The sequence below is a fragment of the Salvelinus namaycush genome, chromosome 9 (genome assembly GCF_016432855.1).
Source record: "Salvelinus namaycush isolate Seneca chromosome 9, SaNama_1.0, whole genome shotgun sequence".
NCBI classification, from domain to species: Eukaryota; Metazoa; Chordata; class Actinopteri; order Salmoniformes; family Salmonidae; genus Salvelinus; species Salvelinus namaycush.
The window spans coordinates 17,431,530-17,453,237 of record NC_052315.1 but is presented as its reverse complement, the minus strand read 5'-3'; the positions used below and the strand labels follow the sequence as shown (position 1 = coordinate 17,453,237).

The following is a 21,708-nucleotide window of genomic DNA, read 5'->3' as shown; positions in this document are numbered from 1 at the left end:
ACCAGAGCGCCGAGTCTAGGACCAAAAGGCTCGGACCAAAAGGCTCCTTAACAGCTACCCCCAAGCCATAAGACTGCTGAACAATTAATAAAATGGCCACTGGACTATTAAATTGACCCCCCCCCCCCTCCCCCCAATTTGTTTTGTACACTGCTGCTACTCGCTGTTTATTATCTATGCATAGTCACATCACCCCTACCTACATGTACAAACTACCTCAACTAACCTGTACCCCCACACACTGACTCGGTACCGGTAACCCCTCATTATTGTTATGTTATTGTTACTTTTTATAATTTTTTTATTTTATTTTTTACTTTAGTTTATTTGGTAAATATTTTCTTAGCTCTTCTTGAACTGCACTGTTGGTTAACGGCTTGTAAGTAAGCATTTCACGGTAAGGTCTACACTTTGTATTCGGCGCATGTGACAAATAAAGTTTGATTTGATTTTGATACGTCATTGACAGAAACAACTTGAATTGTTGCATCTCGTTGTGTTGTCCTCTGGTGTCTGGCTAGCTAGCTAGATAAAATTGTCCCTTTCCTAAATTAGCCATGGATGGAGATATGGATTTGGACTTGTGGTTTTACTTAATTCTCCATTCTGGCCAATCATTACAGTATAACGGCGAATTCTGCTCCAACCATTAATTCATACATTGTTGCGCCCCTGGCCTGAGAGAATGGAAGTTCAATATGTAGCTAGATGTAAAATGATAATGTTAACTAGCTAACGTTGCCCATGAAAGGAAGTTAGGCTAGCGAGCCAGCATTTTAGCCAGGTAGCCTAGAACAAAAAATAAAAGCGTTTACTGTATGACAGAGTGATAGACAGTTTCGTCAACATGAAAGAGAGGAGGATGGCATTGGCATTTCTCTACAAGTACGGCGAGTCAACATGTTTTCAACTTGTGCATGTATGCACGCACACACCCACACACAAATCAGAACCATGGACAGCCACATCATATTTAGCTTACATTGATTGGAGTAAATTGTTTATGGAGTCTTTTAGTTGTCAATGTATTAGACTAAGCAGAGTTGATTTGATTCTGTTGAAGTTGAATTGGTGCTGGATTAGTGGAGGCAGCCCCTGTTTTTTTGTGACTTGCGGTCACTCTCTGTGGTTCTAAATCAATAGTTGTTTAGTGGTCCGAAAATGTTGGAAACATTAACTTGCTTCACCATGCTACTGTTCATGTAACTGTCTGTTATATGCAATATGCTTTGTGGACTTCACCAGACAGAGGTTGCTATCCAATTTTGTGATAAAACAAAGGTGTGGTTGAATTTATTCTGCCACTGTGACTTCTTATTGTCTCAGCATTTAGGCCCATATATCACGGTCTAAAGGCATATGACTTAACAGGTTATAGAGCAAACAATGCAATTATCACAACACAGGTTGTAATATGGCTTTTGGGGGGGGGGGGCTTGGCTACCCAAGTGATTTTCCCCAAGCACTGATACTGCTCATGGTGGGTGTCTTTTAGGTTCCAGTGGTTGTTGCTAGGCAACTTTTAGTGGGTGGGGGGGGGGGGTGGGGGGGGGGGGGGGGCGGCATCCCATATTGGGGTGTGGTGCATGGCTTTAAATAACATGTTTGACAGACAGTTCAGGTCCAAAAGATCTAGAGTTATCAAGTTAGAACAATTCAGAGCAATAAGTGCGACAACAAACCATAACATCCTGATAAGAAGTTCTGATAGACGATTTAAATATGCTGGACAATGGTTAAAACAAATGACTAAATGGCAAGAGAAAATTACCCAAAACAAGTCAGTGAACTTTTGTCCAGATGTGTCCAATATTGTGTAGTACCTCCAGTTCTGAATGCGATATCCGAGAACAAAGTTAGTAAATAGAGCGGACAGGATTACTGAGGGAACTGAGGGAAATCCTGATGCATTATCTCTGACATACCAATGTTACATAATGACTGCATCAAGCATGCTAGGGTTTCAAAAGTACTGCATGTTCTCTGGGTCCTGAAACATAGAACAGGTCATTTTTGGCAGACACCCTGGGCCCCGACCCTTCCCATCGAAGGAACTCACAAATGGCACGCGGAAAGGGCGGAGGTTGGTTATCAGTCCAAAAATACAATTAAACTCTCCATTCCATAAATGGAAATTTGGGGTACAAACTTCAGAAAGTAGTGTAAGGCCACTGGGCTGAAAGGACAGGCACAAGAAGGCCCCTTACATACCCATAGACATGGATGATTTATTTTTAAAGACATCCAATATCATACAGACCATCTATTTGACCTTTTTCTTACGACCAGTCACCTGAGCCACAACAGCCTCGACACTCTTGAACTTCCTGTAGTAGAAGTGGTCAGCATGGAGGTGGAGTAGACAGCTGGTTTTAGACTGGTCCAATGTTCTCTTCGACCTGGACACTGGAACTTCCTGTGAATGTCACATGAGACAGTAGTCACTAGAGATAGACATGATCAAAATGACAAAATAGGAAGCTAGTCAAAACCATTCAGGAAGAACATTAGTTATTTCATTTTACGGCCTTTTGCATTCTCACTCCACCACAAATGTGTGGTTATTCACCAATAACGCACATCCTGTTGGGTAAATCTAAGGTTTGTGGTTAAAATCCAATTTTCATCCTTTCTAGCATGACCACATAGACAGAGTGTGACCTCAGGGCCAGTCACCTGTGGGAAAGTGTCTGAGGGAGGGTGAACAGGATCGGCAGGATGGAAAGTTCCTCAGGCAAAAACATCTGCTCGATACATTTTATAGCTAATCTCAAAATAAAGGATATTCTGTATGTTTACAAACAAGTGGCTCTAAATAAATAACTATACATGATGTTCTGTACATATTCAATTGTCCCTGTATCCATTGTTGATCAAGATGTAGGGACCACAAACCAATTAGCCTCACGCCTCAGAGACAATGGCCTGCCTGCCTACAATAGATTGAGGAAATACGTGGAGCTGGCACGCAAAGCCATGCAGGCTGTTTATTGAATCAGTTTACAGGGTAGCTTATTATGGCGCTAAAGAACAATATATATACTCATCAAAAATATAAACGCAACTTGCAACAATTTCTAAGATGTTACTGAGTTAACGTTCATATGAGGAAGTCAGTCAATGGAAATAAATGAATCCTAATCTATGGATTTCACATGACTGGGAATAAAGATTTGCATCTGTTGGTCACACATACAGTACCTTAAAAGAAATGAGCCTCACAACGGGCCTCAGGATCTCATCACGGTAGTTCTGTGCATTCAAATTGCCATCGATAAAATACAATTGTGTTCATTGGTCATAGTTTATGCCTGCCCATACCATAACCCCACTGGCACTCTGTTCACAATGTTGACATCATTAAACCGCATGCCCACAGGATGCTGTACATGGACGCCGTGTCTGCAGTAGTGAGGCCGGTAGGACGTACTGCCAAATTCTCTAAAACAACGTTTTCAGTTGCTTATGGTAGAGAAATTAACATTAAAATCTCTGGCAACAGCACTGATGGACATTCATGCAGTCAGCAACCCAATTGCATGCTTCCTCAACTTGAGACATTTGTGGCATTGTGTTGTATGACATAACTGAACATTTTAGAGTGGCATTTTATGGTGCACCTGTGTAATGATCATGATGTTTAATCAGTACCTGTCAGGTGGATTGATTATCTTGGCAAAGGAGAAATGCTCACTAACAGGGATATAAACACATTTGTACACAACATTTGAGGGAAATAAGCTTTTTGTGTGTATGGAACATTTCTGGGATCTTTTATTTCAGCTCATGATACATGGAACCAACACTTCACATGTTGCATTTTATATTTTTGTTCACTGTATGATCTTCAATAGATACTATATCTGTAGATCGTCTACAGAGGAAAAAGAAGCAAATCAATACTACAAATCAAATATTTTCTCTCATCTTTTATTTACACACCTTTTTCTCATGAATTCTGTCAAACATTTTGTTGGTTAGTTCTGGTTATCAAAGGGTTCGGAAGCCAATTACAATTATGGTTTCACAGATGAGAAAATGCTAAGCAAGATTGAGGACAAAAACTGAAATTAGGACAGGGAAGTGTCTCTTTTCAGGTGTGTGTGTGTGTGTGTGTGTGTGTGTGTGTGTGTGTGTGTGTGTGTGTGTGTGTGTGTGTGTGTGTGTGTGTGTGTGTGTGTGTGTGTGTGTGTATATACACACTGCTCAAAAAAATAAAGGGAACACTAAAATAACACATCCTAGATCTGAATGAATGAAATATTCTTATTAAATACTTTTTTCTTTACATAGTTGAATGTGCTGACAACAAAATCACACAAAAATTATCAATGGAAATCAAATTTATCAACCCATGGAGGTCTGGATTTGGAGTCACACTCAAAATTAAAATGGAAAACCACACTACAGGCTGATCCAACTTTGATGTAATGTCCTTAAAACAAGTCAAAATGAGGCTCAGTAGTGTGTGTGGCCTCCACGTGCCTGTATGACCTCCCTACAACGCCTGGGCATGCTCCTGATGAGGTGGCGGATGGTCTCCTGAGGCATCTCCTCCCAGACCTGGACTAAACCAACTCCTGGACAGTCTGTGGTGCAACGTGGCGTTGGTGGATGGAGCGAGACATGATGTCCCAGATGTGCTCAATTGGATTCAGGTCTGGGGAACGGGCGGGCCAGTCCATAGCATCAATGCCTTCCTCTTGCAGGAACTGCTGACACACTCCAGCCACATGAGGTCTAGCATTGTCTTGCATTAGGAGGAACCCAGGGCCAAACGCACCAGCATATGGTCTCACAAGGGGTCTGAGGATCTCATCTCGGTACCTAATGGCAGTCAGGCTACCTCTAGCGAGCACATGGAGGGCTGTGCGGCCCCCCAAAGAAATGCCACCCCACACCATGACTGACCCACCGCCAAACCGGTCATGCTGGAGGATGTTGCAGGCAGCAGAACGTTCTCCACGGCGTCTCCAGACTCTGTCACGTCTGTCACGTGCTCAGTGTGAACCTGCTTTCATCTGTGAAGAGCACAGGGCGCCAGTGGCGAATTTGTCAATCTTGGTGTTCTCTGGCAAATGCCAAACGTCCTGCACGGTGTTGGGCTGTATGAAGGCCCGACGTCCCACCTGTGGACGTCGGGCCCTCATACCACCCTCATAGAGTCTGTTAGTGACCGTTTGAGCAGACACATGCACATTTGTGGCCTGCTGGAGGTCCTTTTGCAGGGCTCTGGCAGTGCTCCTCCTGCTCAAAGGCGGAGGTAGTGGTCCTGCTGCTGGGTTGTTGCCCTCCTATGGCCTCCTCCACGTCTCCTGATGTACTGGCCTGTCTCCTGGTAGCGCCTCCATGCTCTGGACACTACGCTGACAGACACAGCAAACCTTCTTGCCACAGCTCGCATTGATGTGCCATCCTGGATGAGCTGCACTACCTGAGCCACTTGTGTGGGTTGTAGACTCCGTCTTATGCTACCACTAGAGTGAAAGCACCGCCAGCATTCAAAAGTGACCAAAACATCAGCCAGGAAGCATAGGAACTGAGAAGTGGTCTGTGGTCACCACCTGCAGAACCACTCCTTTATTGGGGGTGTCTTGCTAATTGCCTATAATTTCCACCTGTTGTCTATTCCATTTGCACAACAGCATGTGACATTTATTGTCAATCAGTGTTGCTTCCTAAGTGGACAGTTTGATTTCACAGAAGTGTGATTGACTTGGAGTTACATTGTGTTGTTTAAGTGTTCCCTTTATTTTTTTGAGCAGTGTATATATAATATAAGATGTCTGGTCTGAACTACCTGATTGGGTCTGAGGCTTTGGACAAGGCGCCGCAGACGTTCTGCACCACAGAACCCGTCACGACTGCTTCCCATGGGAGGAGCATCTATATGTGGATAAACACACACACATATGTAAACACACACTGGAAAAGCACACGCATAGTGTCCTCAGCAAATATTCAAACCCCTTGAATTTTTCAAATTTTGTTGTTACAGCCCGAAATGTAAAAGGGAGTCAATTTAGATTTTTGTGTCACTGGCCTACACACAATATCCCATAATGTCAAAGTGGTATATTATCATTCTTTTTTTAATATAAAAAAATAGAAGCTAAAATGTCTTGAGTCAATAGGAATTCAACCCTAAAAACATAATTCCACTTTGACATTATGGGGTATTGTGTGTAGGCAAGTGATCAAAATACTAAATTTTATCTATTTTAAATTCAGAATGTAACACAAAATGTGGAAAAAGTCAAGAGGTGTGAATACTTTCTGAAGGGACTGTATTTTCAAGCATAGTGGTGGCTGCATCATGTTATGGGTATGCTTGAAATCATTAAGGACTGGGAAGTTTTTCAGGATAAAAAATAAACAGAATGGTGCTCGGCACATGCAAAAGGGAAACCTGGTTCAGTCTGCTCTCCACCAGACACTGGGAGATGAATGCACCTTTCAGCAGGGCAATAACCAAAAACACAAGGCCAAATCTACACTGGAGTTGCATACCAAGAAGACAGGGAATGTTTCTGAGTGGACAAGTTACAGTTTTGAATTAAATCTGCTTGAAAATCTATGGCAAGGCTTGAAAATGGTTGTCTAGCAACGATCAACAACCAATTTGACAGAGCTTGAAGAATTTTTAAAATAATAATAGGCAAATGTTGTACAATCTAGGTCTGCAAAAAGGTGATTCTATATATTTCTGTATTTCCTTTAAAAAAAAAATCTAATAAAAAGGTTTACACTGTCATTATGGGGTATTGTGTTTAGATGGGTGAGAAAATTTTTTTTTAATCCATTTTGAATTCAGGCTGTAACACAACAAAATGTGGAATAAGTCAAGGGGTATGAAAACTTTCTAAAGGCACTGTACGTTAACATATACTAACTACTGTCTAAACACATGAACACATGCACAAATACACAGTAACAAGATGGTGCCGGAGGGGAGGGCTGCCGTCTTATCGGCTCTTAACCAACCATGCTATTTGTTTTGTTTTTTGTGTTGTACTTGTCCTCTTGCTCAGTTGTGCACCTGGGCCTCTGTTCTGTGAAGGGAGTAGTACACAGCGTTGTATGAGATCTTCAGTTTCTGTGCAAATTTCTCGAAAGGAAATGCCTTCATTTCTCGAAACAAGAATAGACTGACGAGTTTCAAAAGAAAGTTATTTGTATCTGGCCATTTTGAGCCTGTCATCGAACCCACAAATGCTGATGCTCCAGATACTCAACTAGTCCAAAGAAGGCCAGTTTTATTGCTTCTTTAATCATCACAACAGTTTTCAGCTGTGCTAACATAATTGCAAAAGGGTTTTCTAATGATCAATTAGCCTTTTAAAATTATAAACTTGGATTAGCTAACACAACGTGACATTGGAACACAGGAGTGATGGTTGCTGATAATAGGCCTCTGTACGCCTATCTAGATATTCCATTAAAAATCAGCCGTTTCCAGCAACAATAGTCACTTACAACATTAACAATGTCTACACTGTTTTCTGATCAATTTGATGTTAATTTAATGAACAAAAAAACACGTTTTTCTATCAAAACAAGGACATTTCTAAGTGACCCCAAACTTTTGAACGGTAGTTTATATGAATGCAGCTGACAATGTATTAAAGCCATTGGATGCAGTTTATCATAGCACACTATGCTTTATTAGAGGCGACAGGTTCAGTTCACATCACTGCATTCTGTATCAGAAAGTAGGCTGGCCCTCCATGAGGTCTCGTCGATTGATACATTGCACAATTTTTGTTTCTAAAGCCCTCTTACACAAACTTCCACCGGACCTTACTTCACTGTGAACCTACAGACGTACGAGCTACCTTACCCGGTTTCAGTGATGGTTAACTCTGTAGATCCCTTCAATCTCCACTGAGTTAGGTAAATCTGCTTTAGTATTTTTGCACCTCAGTTGTGTAATAATCTCATACTCTATAAAATTGGATGTTTTGGTAAGGAAAACTTTGAAAACGGAATATCATATGAGACGTATTTGAACTTGGAGGACTGAGGACGGAATCCTGAACAAAACACACTAAATACATAACATTTTAAGAAAATCATTGCTTTTCCAGCAATACCTTTGTTACAGCCTGAATTTAAAATGGATTAAATTCAGCTTTTCTTGTCACTGGTCTACACACAATACTCCATAATGTCAAAGGGGATTATTTTTTATAAATTAATTAAAAATGAAAAGCTGAAATGTCTTGGGACAATAAGTATTCCACCCCTTTGTTATGGCAAGCCTAAATACGTTCAGCAGGAAAAATGTGCTTAATAAGTCATAAATTGCATGGACTCACTGTGTGCAATAATAGTGTTTAACATGATGTTTGAATGACTACCTCATCTCTGTACCTGTAAGCATACAATTATCTGTAAGGTCCCTCAGTCGAGCAGTGAATTTCAAACACAGATTCAACCACAAAGACAAGGGAGGATTTCCAATGCCTTGCTAAGAAGGGCACCTGTTGGTAGATGGGTAAAAAACAAACAGACATTGCATATCCCTTTGAGCATGGTGAAGTTATTAATTGCACTTTGGATGGTGTATCAATACACCCAGTCACTACAAAGATATATGTGTCATTCCTCACGCAGTTGCCGAAGACGAAGGAAACCACTCAGGGATTTTGCCATGAGGCCAATCGGGACTTTAAAACAGTTACAGAGTTTAATGGCTGTGATAGGAGAAAACTAAGGATGGATCAACAACATTGTAGTTACTCCACAATACTAACCTAATTGACAGAGTGAAAAGAAGGAAGTCTGCACAGAATAAAAATATTCCAAAACATGCAACAAGACACTAAAGTAATACTGCAAAAAATGTGGCAAAACAATACATTTTGGGCCTGAATACAAAGTGTTATGTTTGCGGAAAATCCAATATAACACATTACTAAGTACCACTCTCCATATTTTTAAGCATAGTTGTGGCTACATCATGTTATGGGTATGCTTGTAATCACAAAGGACTGGGGAGTTTTTCAGGATAAAAAAAATGGAATGGAGCTAAGCACAGGCCAAATCCTAGAGGAAAGCCTGGTTCAGTCTGCTTTCCATGAGACACTGGGAGATTAATTCACCTTTCAGCAGGACAATAACCTAAAGCACAAGGCCAAATCTACACTGGAGTTGCTTACCAAGAAGACAGTGAATGTTCCTTAGTGGCCGAGTTACAGTTTGGACTTAAATCTACTTGAAAATCTATCCCAAGATGTGAACATGGTTGACTAGCAATGATCAACAACCAATTTGACAGAGCTATAAGAATTTTGATAAGAATAATGGGCAAATGTTGCACAATCCAGGTGTGGAAAACTCTTAGAGACTTTCCCAGGAAGACTCACAGCTGTAATGCTGCTATTTCTACAAAGTATTGACTCAGGGGTGTTAATACTACTGTCAATTTGATATTTCTGTATTACATTTTCAATTTTTAGCTAACATTTCTAAAAACATGTTTTCACTTTGTCATTCTAGGGTACTGTGTGTATATGGCTAAGAAAATAAATCTATGTAATCCATTTTGAGTCAGGCTGTAACACAACTACATTTGGAATAAGTCAAGGGGTATGAATACTTTCTGAAGGCACTCTGAAAGTATTCAGATCCCTCAACATTTTCTACATGTTGTTTTGTTACAGCCTTATTCTAAAATTGATTAAATAGTTTCCCCCCCTCACCGATCTACACACAATACCCCATAACGGCAAAGCAAAAACAGGTTTGTAGAATTTTTTGCAAATTTATAAAATAAAATAAAAAGTTCATATCACATTTACATAAGTATTCAGACCCTTTACTGAGTACTTTGTTTAAGTAGCTTAGGCAGTGATTACAGCCTTCTTGGGTATGACACTACAAGCTTGGCACACCTGTATTTAGGGAGTTTCTGCCATTCTTCTCTGCAGATCCTCTCAAGCTCTGTCAGGTTGGATGGGGAGCGTTACTGCACAGCTATTTTCAGGTCTCTCCAGAGATGTTCGATCAGGTTCAAGTCCGGGCTCTGGCTGGGTCGCTCAAGGACATTCAGAGACCTGTCCCGAAACTACTCCTGTGTTGTCTTGGCTGTGTGCTAAGGGTCGTTGTCCTGTTGGAAGGTGAACCTTCACACCAGTCTGAGGTCCTGAGCACTCTGAAGCATGTTTTCATTAAGAATCTCTCTGTACCTTGCTCCATTCATCTTTCCCTCGATCCTGACTAGTCTCCCAGTCCCTGCCGCTGAAAAACATCCCCACAGCATGATGCTACCACCACCATGCTTCACTGTAGGGATGGTGCCAGGTTTCCTCCAGAAGTGATACTTGGCATTCAGGCCAAAGAGTTCAATCTTGGATTCATCAGACCAGAGAATATTCCTTTAGGTGCCTTTTGGCAAACTAAAGGCTTGAATTGGTGGAGTGCTGCAGAGATGGTTGTCCTTCTGGAAGGTTCTCCCATCTCCACAGAGGAAATCTGGAGCTCGGTCAGAGTGACCATCGGGGGTTGTTGGTCACCTCCATGACCAAAGCCCTTCTCCCCCGATTGTTCAGTTTGGCCAGGCGGCCAGCTCTAGGAAGAGTCTTGGTGGTTCCAAACTTCATTCATTTAAGAATGATGGAGGCCACTGTGTTCTTGGGGACCTTCAATGCTGCAGTAATGTTTTGGTACCCTTCCCCAGATCTGTTCCTTGACATAATCCTGTTTTAGTGCTCTACGGACAATTCCTTCGACCTCATGGCTTGGTTTTTTCTCTGACATGCACTGTCAACTGTGGGACCTCATATAGACAGGCGTGTGCCTTTCCAAATCATGTCCAATCAATTGAATTTACCACAGATGGACTCCAATCAAGTTGTAGAAACATCTGGAGGATGATCAATGGAAACAGCTCAATTTTGAGTCTCATAGCAAAGGGTCTGAATACTTATGTAAATAAGGTATCTGTTTTTAATTTTTTATTCATTTGTGTGAAGTATTGTGTGAAGATTGATGAGGAAAACAACAGTTGAGCTAATGTAGGCTAATGAGATTAGCATGAGGTTGTAAGTAACAAGAAAATTTCCCAGGACATAGACATATCTGATATTGGCAGAAAGCTTCAATTCTTGTTAATCTAACTGCACTGTCCAATTTACAGTAGCCATTACAGTGAAAGAATACCATGCTATTGTTTGAGGATAGTGCACAATTTTGAACATGACAAGTTATTAATAAACAAATTAGGCACATTTGGGCAGTATTGATAGCCTTATTCTAAAAATGATTAAATCGTTTTTTTCCCTTATCAATTTACATACAATACCCCATAATGACAAAGCAAAAACAGGGTTTTAGAAATTTTTGCTCATTTATAAAAAATAAAAACTGAAATATTACATTTATATACTAAGTATCAGACCATCTACTCAGTACTTTGTTAAAGCACCTTTGGTAGCATTTACAGCCTTAAGTCTTCCTGGGTATGACGCTACAAGCTTGGCACACCTGTATTTGGCGAGTTTCTCCCATTCTTTTCTGCAGATCTTCTCAAGCTCTGTCAGGTTGGATGGGGAGCGTTGCTGCACAGTTATTTCAGGTCTCTCCAGAGATGTTCAATCAGGCTCAAGTCCGGGCTTTGGCTGGGCCGCTCAAGGACATTCAGAGACTTGTCCTGAAGCCACTCCTGCATTGTCTTGGCTGCATGCTTAGGGTCGTTGTCCTGTTGGAAGGTGAACCTTCACTCCAGTCTGAGGACCTGAGCGCTCTGGAACAGGTTTTCGTTAAGGATCTCTCTGTACTCGATCCTGTTTAGTCTCCCAGTCCCTGCAGCTGAAAACATCTCACACAGCATGACGCTGCCATTACCATGCTTCACTGTAGGGATGGTGCCAGGTTTCCTCCAGACGTGACACTTGGCATTCACAGAAAGAGTTCAATCTTGGTTTCATCAGACCAGAGAATCTTGTTTCTCATGGTCTGAGAGTCTTTGGGTGCCTTTTGGCAAACTCCAAGTGGACTGTTATTTGCCTTTTACTGAGGAGCGGCTTCCGTCTGGCCACTCTACCATAAACTTCTTCCATTTAAGAATGATGGAAGCCACTGTGTTCTTGGGGACCTTCAATGCTGCAGAAATGTTTTGGTACCCTTCCCCAGATCTGTGCCTCAACACAATCATGTCTCGGAGTTCTACGGACAATTCCCTCTATCTCATGACTTGGTTTTTGCTCTGACATGCACTGTCAACTGTGGGACCTCATATAAACAGGTGTGCCTTTCCAAATCATGGCCAATCAATTACATTTACCATAGGTGGACTCCAATCAAGTTGTAGAAATATCTGAAGGGTGGTCAATGCAAACAGGATGCACCTGAGCTCAATTTCAATTCTCATATTAAAGGATCTGAATGCTTATGTAAATAAGTTATTTCTGTTTTTTGTTTAAAATACATTTGCAAAAAATTCAAAAAATCGGTTTTCGGTTTATCATTATGAGGTTTTGTGTGTAGATTGCAGAGGATTTTATTTTATTTAATCCATTTTAGAATAAGGCTGTAATGTAACAAAATGTGGATGAGTCAAGGGGCCTTAATGCTTTCCGAAGGCACTGTATTTTAAACTGACTACTACACTTTTTATTTGAAATGTGCACAGTTTAAACATATAATGGTTTTAAATCTGGAAAAAAACTCTGAGTGGGTTGACCTGAAGATCAAACCAATTCAGGGCTAAAGAAGGATTTCATAAAACTGAAACAATGTGCTATGCTCAGCCACAGAGTAGACCAGAACCCTCAGTCACCAGACATATTTTTTGATCCTATAGGACAGGTATTCCCATACTGGGGTATGCGCAATACCGTCAGGGGTACGCCAAGTAAAAATGTGATTTAAAATTATTATTTGTCAAATACAGGTAGCCTAGTCAAATAATTAACATCCAATCACATTAACCGTTACTCTCTCGTGGGAAACCTTCACACTTGCTCAGACATTTAGAAATGAAACATGACAATTAAAAAATAAGCCACAGGAGGTTTTTGAGCGAGAATAAAGACAACTTTCGAGTAGGAAAACATGTATAAAAGCAACAGATACCTTCAATAAGAAGGGGCTAGAAGCGTCTTATATGGTGAGCTACCGAGTGGCTAGGACAGGCAAGCCCCGTACTATTGTGTAGGACTTAATTCTTCCTGCTGCCACGGATATGGCTGGGACAATGCTGGGGGAAAAGGCCCAAAAAACTATACAGACAATGTCTTCATCAAACAACACTGTTTCACAACGCATCAGTAACATGGCAGGAGTTGTTTTGAAACAATTACTGCTTCGCATACAAGCCAGTGAATTATATGCGTTAAAGCTGGATGAGTCAACAGACATGGCGGGCCTGGCACAGCTCCTGGTACATGTCTGTTACATTTACGGGGGGGTTAATTAAGGAGGACATCCTCTTCTGCAACCCACTGGAAACCAGGACAACATGAGAGGATATTTTTAAAGTACTGGACAGCTTTGTGATATCAAATCGACTTTGGTGGTCAAGATGTGTTGGTATCTGTACTGATGGCGCAAAAGCCATGACCGGGCGACATAGTGAAGTGGTAATGCGCGTGCAAGCAGATGCTCCCGACGCCACTTGGGTACACTGCAGCATCCACTGAGAGGCTCTTGCTGCCAAGGGAATGCCTGACAGCTTGAAAGACGTTTTGGACACTACAGTGAAAATGGTTAACTTTGTTAAAGCAAAGCCCCTGAAATCTTGTGTATTTGTTGCATTATGCAATGATATGGGCAGCGACCATGTAATGCTTTTACAACATACAGAAGTGCGCTGGTTATCAAGGGGCAAAGTATTGACAAGTTTTTAAATTAATTTTCACTTGTCTGACCGCTTGCATGATGACGAGTTTCTCACATGACTGGCCTATCTGGGTGATTGGGCTCTTTTCTATCTGCATTAACAAGGACAACACTCAGGTCTTTCCATCATTGTATGATTTTTTGTGTGCAAATTAACTCAAGCTTACGGACAATGTCAAATGTCATATATCGAAGCACCTGCGAGTTGGGTGCGCAATTAGGCAGGTACTTTCCTGAAACGGACAACACAAACAACTGGATTTGTTATCCCTTTCATGCCCTGCCTCCAGTTCACTTACAAGAGAGCCTCATCGAAATTGCAACAAGCGGTCTGTGAAAATTGAATTTAATCAGAAGCCACTGCCAGATTTCTGGATAGGGCTGCGCTCAGAGTTTCTTGCCTTGGCAAATCGCGCTGTTAAGACACTGATCCCCTTTGCAACCACGTACCTATGTGAGAGTGGATTCTCGGCCCTCACTAGCATGAAAACTAAATACAGGCACAGACTGTGTGTGGAAAATTATTTAAGACTGAGACTCTCCAATACAAGCCAACATTGCAGAGTTATGTGCATCCTTTCAAGCACACCCTTCTCATTAACCTGTGGTGAGTTATTCACAATTTTCGATGAACAAAGATGGCTAAATAAAGAGCAAAATTATTGATTATTATTATATTATTATTTGTGCCCTGGTCCTATAAGAGCTCTTTGTCACTTCCCACGAGCCGGGTTGTGACAAACTCACACGCATTCTTATGTTTAATAAATGTATCGTATAGTGTGTGTGGCAGGCTTACAATGATGCCAAAAAACAACATTTGAGAGTGCGCTGACCCTGGTGCTAGAGGGGGTACGCAGCTGGAGGTTGAATGTTTGAAGGGGTACGGAACTATAAAAAGTTTGGGAACCACTGTTATAGGAGAACTTGGCCACATCCCCTGAATGTGCTGATGGAAAGGTTCTATCATTGTCACAGAGTAATTTGCTAAAAGTAGTCTGCCTGAGACATCCTTCCATGGTGGGCTACAAATCATGTCATTAAGCATGGCCAGGAGATAACACTAGGGGGGTTCAAGACCTGAAATGTGGTCTCTGGGTATTTCCCAACACGGATTCTTCATGCGAAATTCCTTGAAGGGACTGAATTTAGTCTGAGTCCGGATGCAATTCAACTAGAGGACTGTCCCTTTACAACACACAAGGTGAACAACGTTGAAAGCACTGTGTGAGGACTGCCCATGTTTCGAATAGATCTTAAAACAAAAATGCTTTCACACATCTGGAGTACGTATTCTTCTTCACTGTTGTTTTTGTGTGATTATTCACTTACAGTCAGAACTAGAGACTTTGTCATCTGTTTGCTTGCAGGGTGTGGGTTGAGTGAACCTCTTAACTAATCACACCCAGAGCGGAAGGAGTGCCAGCAGGGTGAATGACAGAGCCCCAGAGAGCATGGGAAATGCTCGATAGTTACCCCTCTCTCACACCATGGTGGTGTGACTTCAAAAGAGTGGTCACATGACCAGGGGTAACCACAGAGCGCTCACAAACAGGCACACTCGGACACTCCTTTCTCTGGTATTTTTTTTACTTTGGGTTGTCTGCTTCTCCTCTTTCAGCACTCCATACAGCATGGGGACTTGTCAGTACTAGCCTGCCCCCACCTCTCTATCTCCTCACTGCACTCATACACGCACGCACGCGCAGGCACGCACACACACACACACAAACACTTCAAAAGGCTACTCTAATCCAAGCCACTGGAGATAATCTCAATGCTTTATGACTCCATGGATGGGGGGTAAAACTTCCTCCATAGTGTCTTCTTTATTAGCTTGTGATGAGCTTGGCCTTCAGTTTGTCTGTTTGTCTGTCTGTCAGGAGGGATGTGTTTCTAAAGGCCTATTTACAAACAAACCTGGGCCTAACCCATGTCTGGGGACCAGGAGACCTTCATCCTTATCCAACCTCAAGTTCAGATGTCAACCACAGGCAGTTACTGTAGTACAAAATGGCCCCATTACCTCTGGCCCACTCACACTAGTTGTGGGGTAAGTTGAGTAATTTTTTACATTCAGCATCACTCCGTGAAGCAAAATATAGTATTCTTTCTAACAAAGATATCTACATACAGTATATTTCAGGATGTTGTGTATCCCTGGAAATAATCAAATATCATGTAAACATTACAGTTTTGAAAACAGCGCTTTCAAAAAAAGGGTAAGGGCTAAACGTAACCCAAGTGTGGGGTAAGTTGAGCCGCGGGACAGGGTAAGTTAAGCTGCCTACACATTTCTGTACTTAATGAAAAACTACCACTACCTTTTTAAACCATGTCTACCTTTAGTTCACAAACACAATGCAACACAGTCACAATACATTTTTGTCTTTTAATAATTTTAAGCATATTTTATCACCTAATATACACTTTGTATTTTTTTAGAACAATTTTAACCATTTTAATTATTTTACCTAACTTGCTAACACTTTCTCCATGTGGTTTCTTCCTTCTCAGACTCAATGAAATGAAGACCTCTTCCTAAATATTTGGTCAAATTATTAATTGTGTGTATGGTTTACTAGAAACAAAGGTGGCTCAAGTTACTCTTTGGCTCAACTTACCCCACTCTCCCCTACTGATATAACACTCCATCTGTCTCCATCAGTTACACTGTGTTTCAATGAAATATCACATACCATATAACTTCCTGCTTATACTGTATATTGGCACGTGTATAAAAGTACAGAACATTGTCTACAACCAGCATCAGCAAACCTCTAAAATCTACAGTTTGGCTTTGGGCTATTTTAGGGGAGGTGGAGGCAAAAACCTTGAGAAGACTCCAGTACAAGCAGGGGGTCTTGGTTTTGTGTGCGTAATATTGTTCCACCTCTTTCCTGGAATTGAATTAATCACACACACACACACACACACACACACACACACACACACACACACACACACACACACACACACACACACACACACACACACACACACACACACACACACACACACACACACACACACACACACACACACACACACACACAGGATGACAGCTTTCCAATGAGTGCCACCTGGCCAAACCTCTCAGATGGGGTCCTAATATAAAAATCGCTATGAGAACCAGCTCCAAGGGTTCACAGCCCTGGGAGGATGCCAGGTCACCTGACACTCCTCCTCCTTCCTCACACCAGCTCAGGTTTTTTTTCTCTTTGGCTGGAGCTCTGAGTGAGTCTCCACCTCCTCCCACCCCCCAGAGCTCCTTAAGAGGACTCTGCTGTTAACCCGTTAACCCTTTCTGCTCTAAATAGCACAGAGATTGACTGCATCACTGACCCACTGTAACCCCGGCTCACAGCCTACTGGTTTAAGGCTTTAGACTGGGTTAGGCTAAAAGGAAAGATAGGGAACCATTGACAGTCATTAGTCTGGCCCTGGAGCAGGATCTTCTCTGCTGATCTGCCCTGGTTTTGTGTGGTAAGGAGTAGGAGGCATCAGGCCATGACATTGACCATTAGTCCATTTCATCTGAACATGATGTCATAAAATACAGTGCATTCGAAAAGTATTCAGACCCCCTCCCCTTTTCCACATTTTGTTACGTTACAGCCTTATTCTAAAATTGATTAAATACTTTTTTCCCTCATCAATCTACACACAATATCCTATAATGAGAAATGGAAAACAGGTTTTTAGTCATGTTTGCAAATTTATTACAAATAAATTATTCAGACACTTTGCTATAAGACTCGAAATTGAGCTCAGGTGCATCCTGTTTCCATTGGTCATCCTTGAGGTTTTTCTACAACTTGATTGGAGTCCACCTGTGGTAAATTCAATTGATTGGACATGATTTGGAAAGGCACACACCTGTCTATACAAGGTCCCACAGTTGACAGTGCATGTCAGAGAAAAAAAACAAGCCATGAGGTCAAAGGAATTGTCCGTAAAGTTCCGAGACAGGATTGTGTTGAGGCACAGATCTGGGGAAGGGTACCAATGTCTGCAGCATTGAAGGTCCCCAAGAACACAGTGGCCTCCATCATTCTTAAATGGAAGAAGTTTGGAACTACCAAGACTCTTCCCAGAGCTGGCCGCCCAGCCAAACTGAGCAATCTGTGGAGAAGAGCCTTGGTCAGGGAGGTGACCAACAACCGGACGGTCACTGACAGAGCTCCAGAGTTCCCCTGTTGGGAGAACCTTCCAGAAATACAACCATCTCTGCAGCACTCGACCAATCAGGCCTTTATGGTAGAGTGGACAGACTGAAGCCACTCCTCATTAAAAGGCACATGACAGCCCGCTTGGAGTTTGCCAAAAGGGCACCTAAAACATGAGAAACAAGATTCTCTTGTCTGATGAAACCAAGATTGAACTCTTTGGCCTGAATGCCAGGTGTCACGTCTGGAGGAAACCTGGCACCCTCCCTATGGTGAAGCACGGTGGTGGCAGCATCAGCGGCAGGGACTGGGAGACTAGTCAGGATCGAGGGAAAGATGAACAGAGCAAAGTACAGAGAGATCCTTGATGAAAACCTGCTCCAGAGCCCACAGGTTCTCAGGGATGGGTTCACCTTCCAATTTCTAAAAAACTGTTTTTGCTCTGTCATTATGGGGTATTGTGTGTAGATTGATGAGGGGAAAAACAATTTAATCAATATTAGAATAAGGCTGTAACGTAACAAAATGTGGAAAAAGTGAAGTGGTCTGGAAACTTTCCGAATGCACTGTATGTCATCCTAACCTTTGGTAGATGAGTTCATGGTCTGATTATAGGTTTATATTGATTTCTTTATTCCAAAAATGAGGAAGGGTGGATACACACATGTGACGCAATAGGAGAGATATTTTGAGATTCGTTTGAAATAGACCATTATCATTTTGGGGAAGCAATATAGCCGTTAAAGGCCCAGTGCAGTCAAACTGATTTTCCTGTGTTTTATATATGTCCACACTATGAGGTTGGAATAATACTGTGAAAGTTGTGAAAATGGTGATAATGCCATTTTAGTGTAAGTGCTGTTTGGAAAGATCACCTGAAATTTCAGCTTGTTTTGTATGGGTGGAGTTTTTGCCTGCCTGGCGACATCACCATGCGGTATAAGTTAATAGACCAATAACAAAGAGAGTTTCAAACCTCACTGCCAATAACAGCTAGTTTTCAGGTTACATATCTCTCCCATTAGACTATTTTTGACTGCTTTAGTTGAAAACAATCCCAGTAAGGTACTTCATTTTTACACAGAGATGATTTGATATTGAGATAGAAACGGCTGCATTGGACCGTTTTAATATACACTTGAGAAGAACATTCATTAGATGTTCAACAGTCCTCTCTTACCCATGTCGTCCTCATGGTAGATGATGGAGTGGTGTTGTGTGGGCTGGCTGGTGTATCTGTGGACGGGCTCTATGTAATACGTTCCATTGGCTGTGAGGACAGAACCCTCAAACTGGCCCTGGATGACCGAGCCGTGACAGGAAGATCCCTTCTCATCTGGTGAGAAACAGACAGGTGGGAGTTAGCGAGAGATGGAGGGGGGAGAGAGACTGATAGGCAGATTGAGGGGAGGCAGGCTACAATATGTTGGATTATAAAGCCACGAATCCCTGAAGTGTCATATACCTTCAAGTTCTCCAGAATATAGATGGGAGAGGTCTGCTGTACTTGATATATTTTCAGAGAAGACTTCAAAAGGCTCTGTGAATCCCGTCGTGTCTCGCCTCAAACGCAACCGGAAGGTCCTACAGTAAACAATCGTGTGACACAAAGCACAAAGAGTGAAGCAAACATTGAAAGAAGTGTTGACAATTATATACTCAATTGGAAAGGAAATGAAACAGCAGCTCCTGGGCTTGTGTCCAGTACCTGAGAAAAGCTCTGAAGTCCAGCTGCAGTGTCTGGTCCTGAGTCTGGGTCTCTCGTTTGGCACGCCGGTGTCTCCTGTGTAAGGCCTCACGATCATAAGACAAGCCTTCGTAATGCCTTATGAACGGGCTAATACCATTCAGAGCTCCTAGAGAAGTTGACATAGAAATGACAGAGGAAAGTTTAGATACAGTGGCTTTATCTTGTCTGGTGTGAGAACTGTTTTACCTGCTTTGTGACATAATCAAAAACATTTTCCAGAAAACTGCACAAACAATGCTTAAAAGACTTAACAGCTTCTACCCCCAAGCCATAAGACTGCTGAACAGTTCATCAAATGGCTACCAGGACTATTTACATTGACCCCCTTATTTTATTATTATCTATTACTATGTTTAGCACTGACTCGCTTGCACAGGCTCGATGTACAATCACTGGACTAACCTCACACTCAAAACACACACGCACACACATGCATATTGACGCTACACACACACACATACATTCACATTCCTTCCCACTCTTCACATACACTGCTGCTACTCTGTTTATTATCTATGCATAGTCACTTTACCCCTACCTACATGTACATGTTGCCTCAATTACCTTGACTAACCCGTACCCCTCCACTTTGACTTGGTACCGCTACCCCTTGTATATAGCCTCGTTATTGTTATTTTATTGTGTTACTGTTGTTTTTTTTAGCACAAATTTCGTACTTTTAAAACTCTGCATTGTTGGTTAAGATCTTGTAAGTAAGAATTTCATACCTGTTGTATTTGGCGCATGTGAAAAATAAAAATGTGATTGATTTGATAATATAACAACGTTTGAGAGGGGCAAAACAAACAATGTCTATAGATAAATGACCTACTGTAGGGAAGTGATGCACGGAACTGGGGCTTACTTTCTGTAGAGTCAGGCATTATGAACATTTCTCATCCATTTCAACTTTGCCATTCAGATTGTGTTATAAATATCAGGCATTTCCCTATTTCTAGTAGGCCTATGGACAGCAGATAAAAGTGACATAATTTCATCATAACAACAACTTCCCCATTATCGTGCTACATTGTTTTCTCCTTTGTCAAAGATCATGCCAAACAGAAGGTCAAGGGCTTACACACACTGTCCATATAACACTCACACAAAGCTTCCATAAAGAATATCTCATATCATATCTAATCAAACAAAACACAGCATTAACAAGACATGGAGGCCTTTGTAACAATGTAGTCCTATGTGTTTGTTGGCCATTGCATTACACAGAGGACAAGCTCAGGCAGATCCCCTGTCTTGTCTGATAGTTTCAAGCTAAGGGTAGGCCACCAAACCCCCCTGCATCGCGTGACTTGTCACACCTCAAAAATAACCTAACAGTGTCAAGTGTCACACAGGAAATAAAAGCCATTCTACCTGCATTGGGTCCGCCCGAGTAGATAAGCAATATCAGAAGGCAGTATTGGGGTGTATTCATGATGTCTTCTGTGCTTCCTTCCTTTCTCTCTCTCTCTCTCTCTCTCTCGCTGCTTACCTGTGGTCTCCTCACTGTGGAATGTGACTAGATAGCTGCTCATGCCATGACTTACCATTGGAAGATAGGAACACACACAGTCCAAGGCAAATTCAGACTTGTTGTTATACAGTTAGGGAGTCCTTTAAAATATATGCAAAAAATATATGCAAAAAAACACATTTCCAATTCACACATGCGTATTAACACACACTTGTACATGTGTGAAATAGGACAAATATAAGCACCCACCAAATTATTATATATTATTTAAATATAATTAGTGAAGACGAATGTGTATTAGGTAACAGTGGTTTCACAACAATGGTGTTACTGTTTCATAGAGGTAATGATAAAGGTCATAAAAAAAATTGTGGTTGGTACAGTCACAATAACACGAATTGGGGTGAGAAGTTACCATTATCTTTATTTAGGCTAGTTGTATTAGATAATGTTAGCTGGAAACTCCCCTTGGA

General features: G+C 41.7%; 1 protein-coding gene across 1 annotated transcript in view; it reads right to left on the bottom strand.

Annotated features, from left to right (window-relative positions):
• Positions 1–21,296, bottom strand: part of si:ch1073-396h14.1 (disintegrin and metalloproteinase domain-containing protein 10) — a 60,614-nt gene extending 39,318 nt beyond the window's left edge. The window contains exons 1-6 of the mRNA XM_039000333.1: positions 21,254–21,296; positions 19,720–19,867; positions 19,477–19,595; positions 19,192–19,347; positions 5,801–5,886; positions 2,294–2,416 (exon numbers count right to left, since the gene is read on the bottom strand). Of these exons, the coding sequence (XP_038856261.1) occupies positions 2,294–2,416; positions 5,801–5,886; positions 19,192–19,347; positions 19,477–19,595; positions 19,720–19,867; positions 21,254–21,296 (675 nt within the window). The remainder of the gene's footprint in view (positions 1–2,293; positions 2,417–5,800; positions 5,887–19,191; positions 19,348–19,476; positions 19,596–19,719; positions 19,868–21,253) is intronic.
• Between the last annotated feature and the right edge of the window lie 412 nt (positions 21,297–21,708).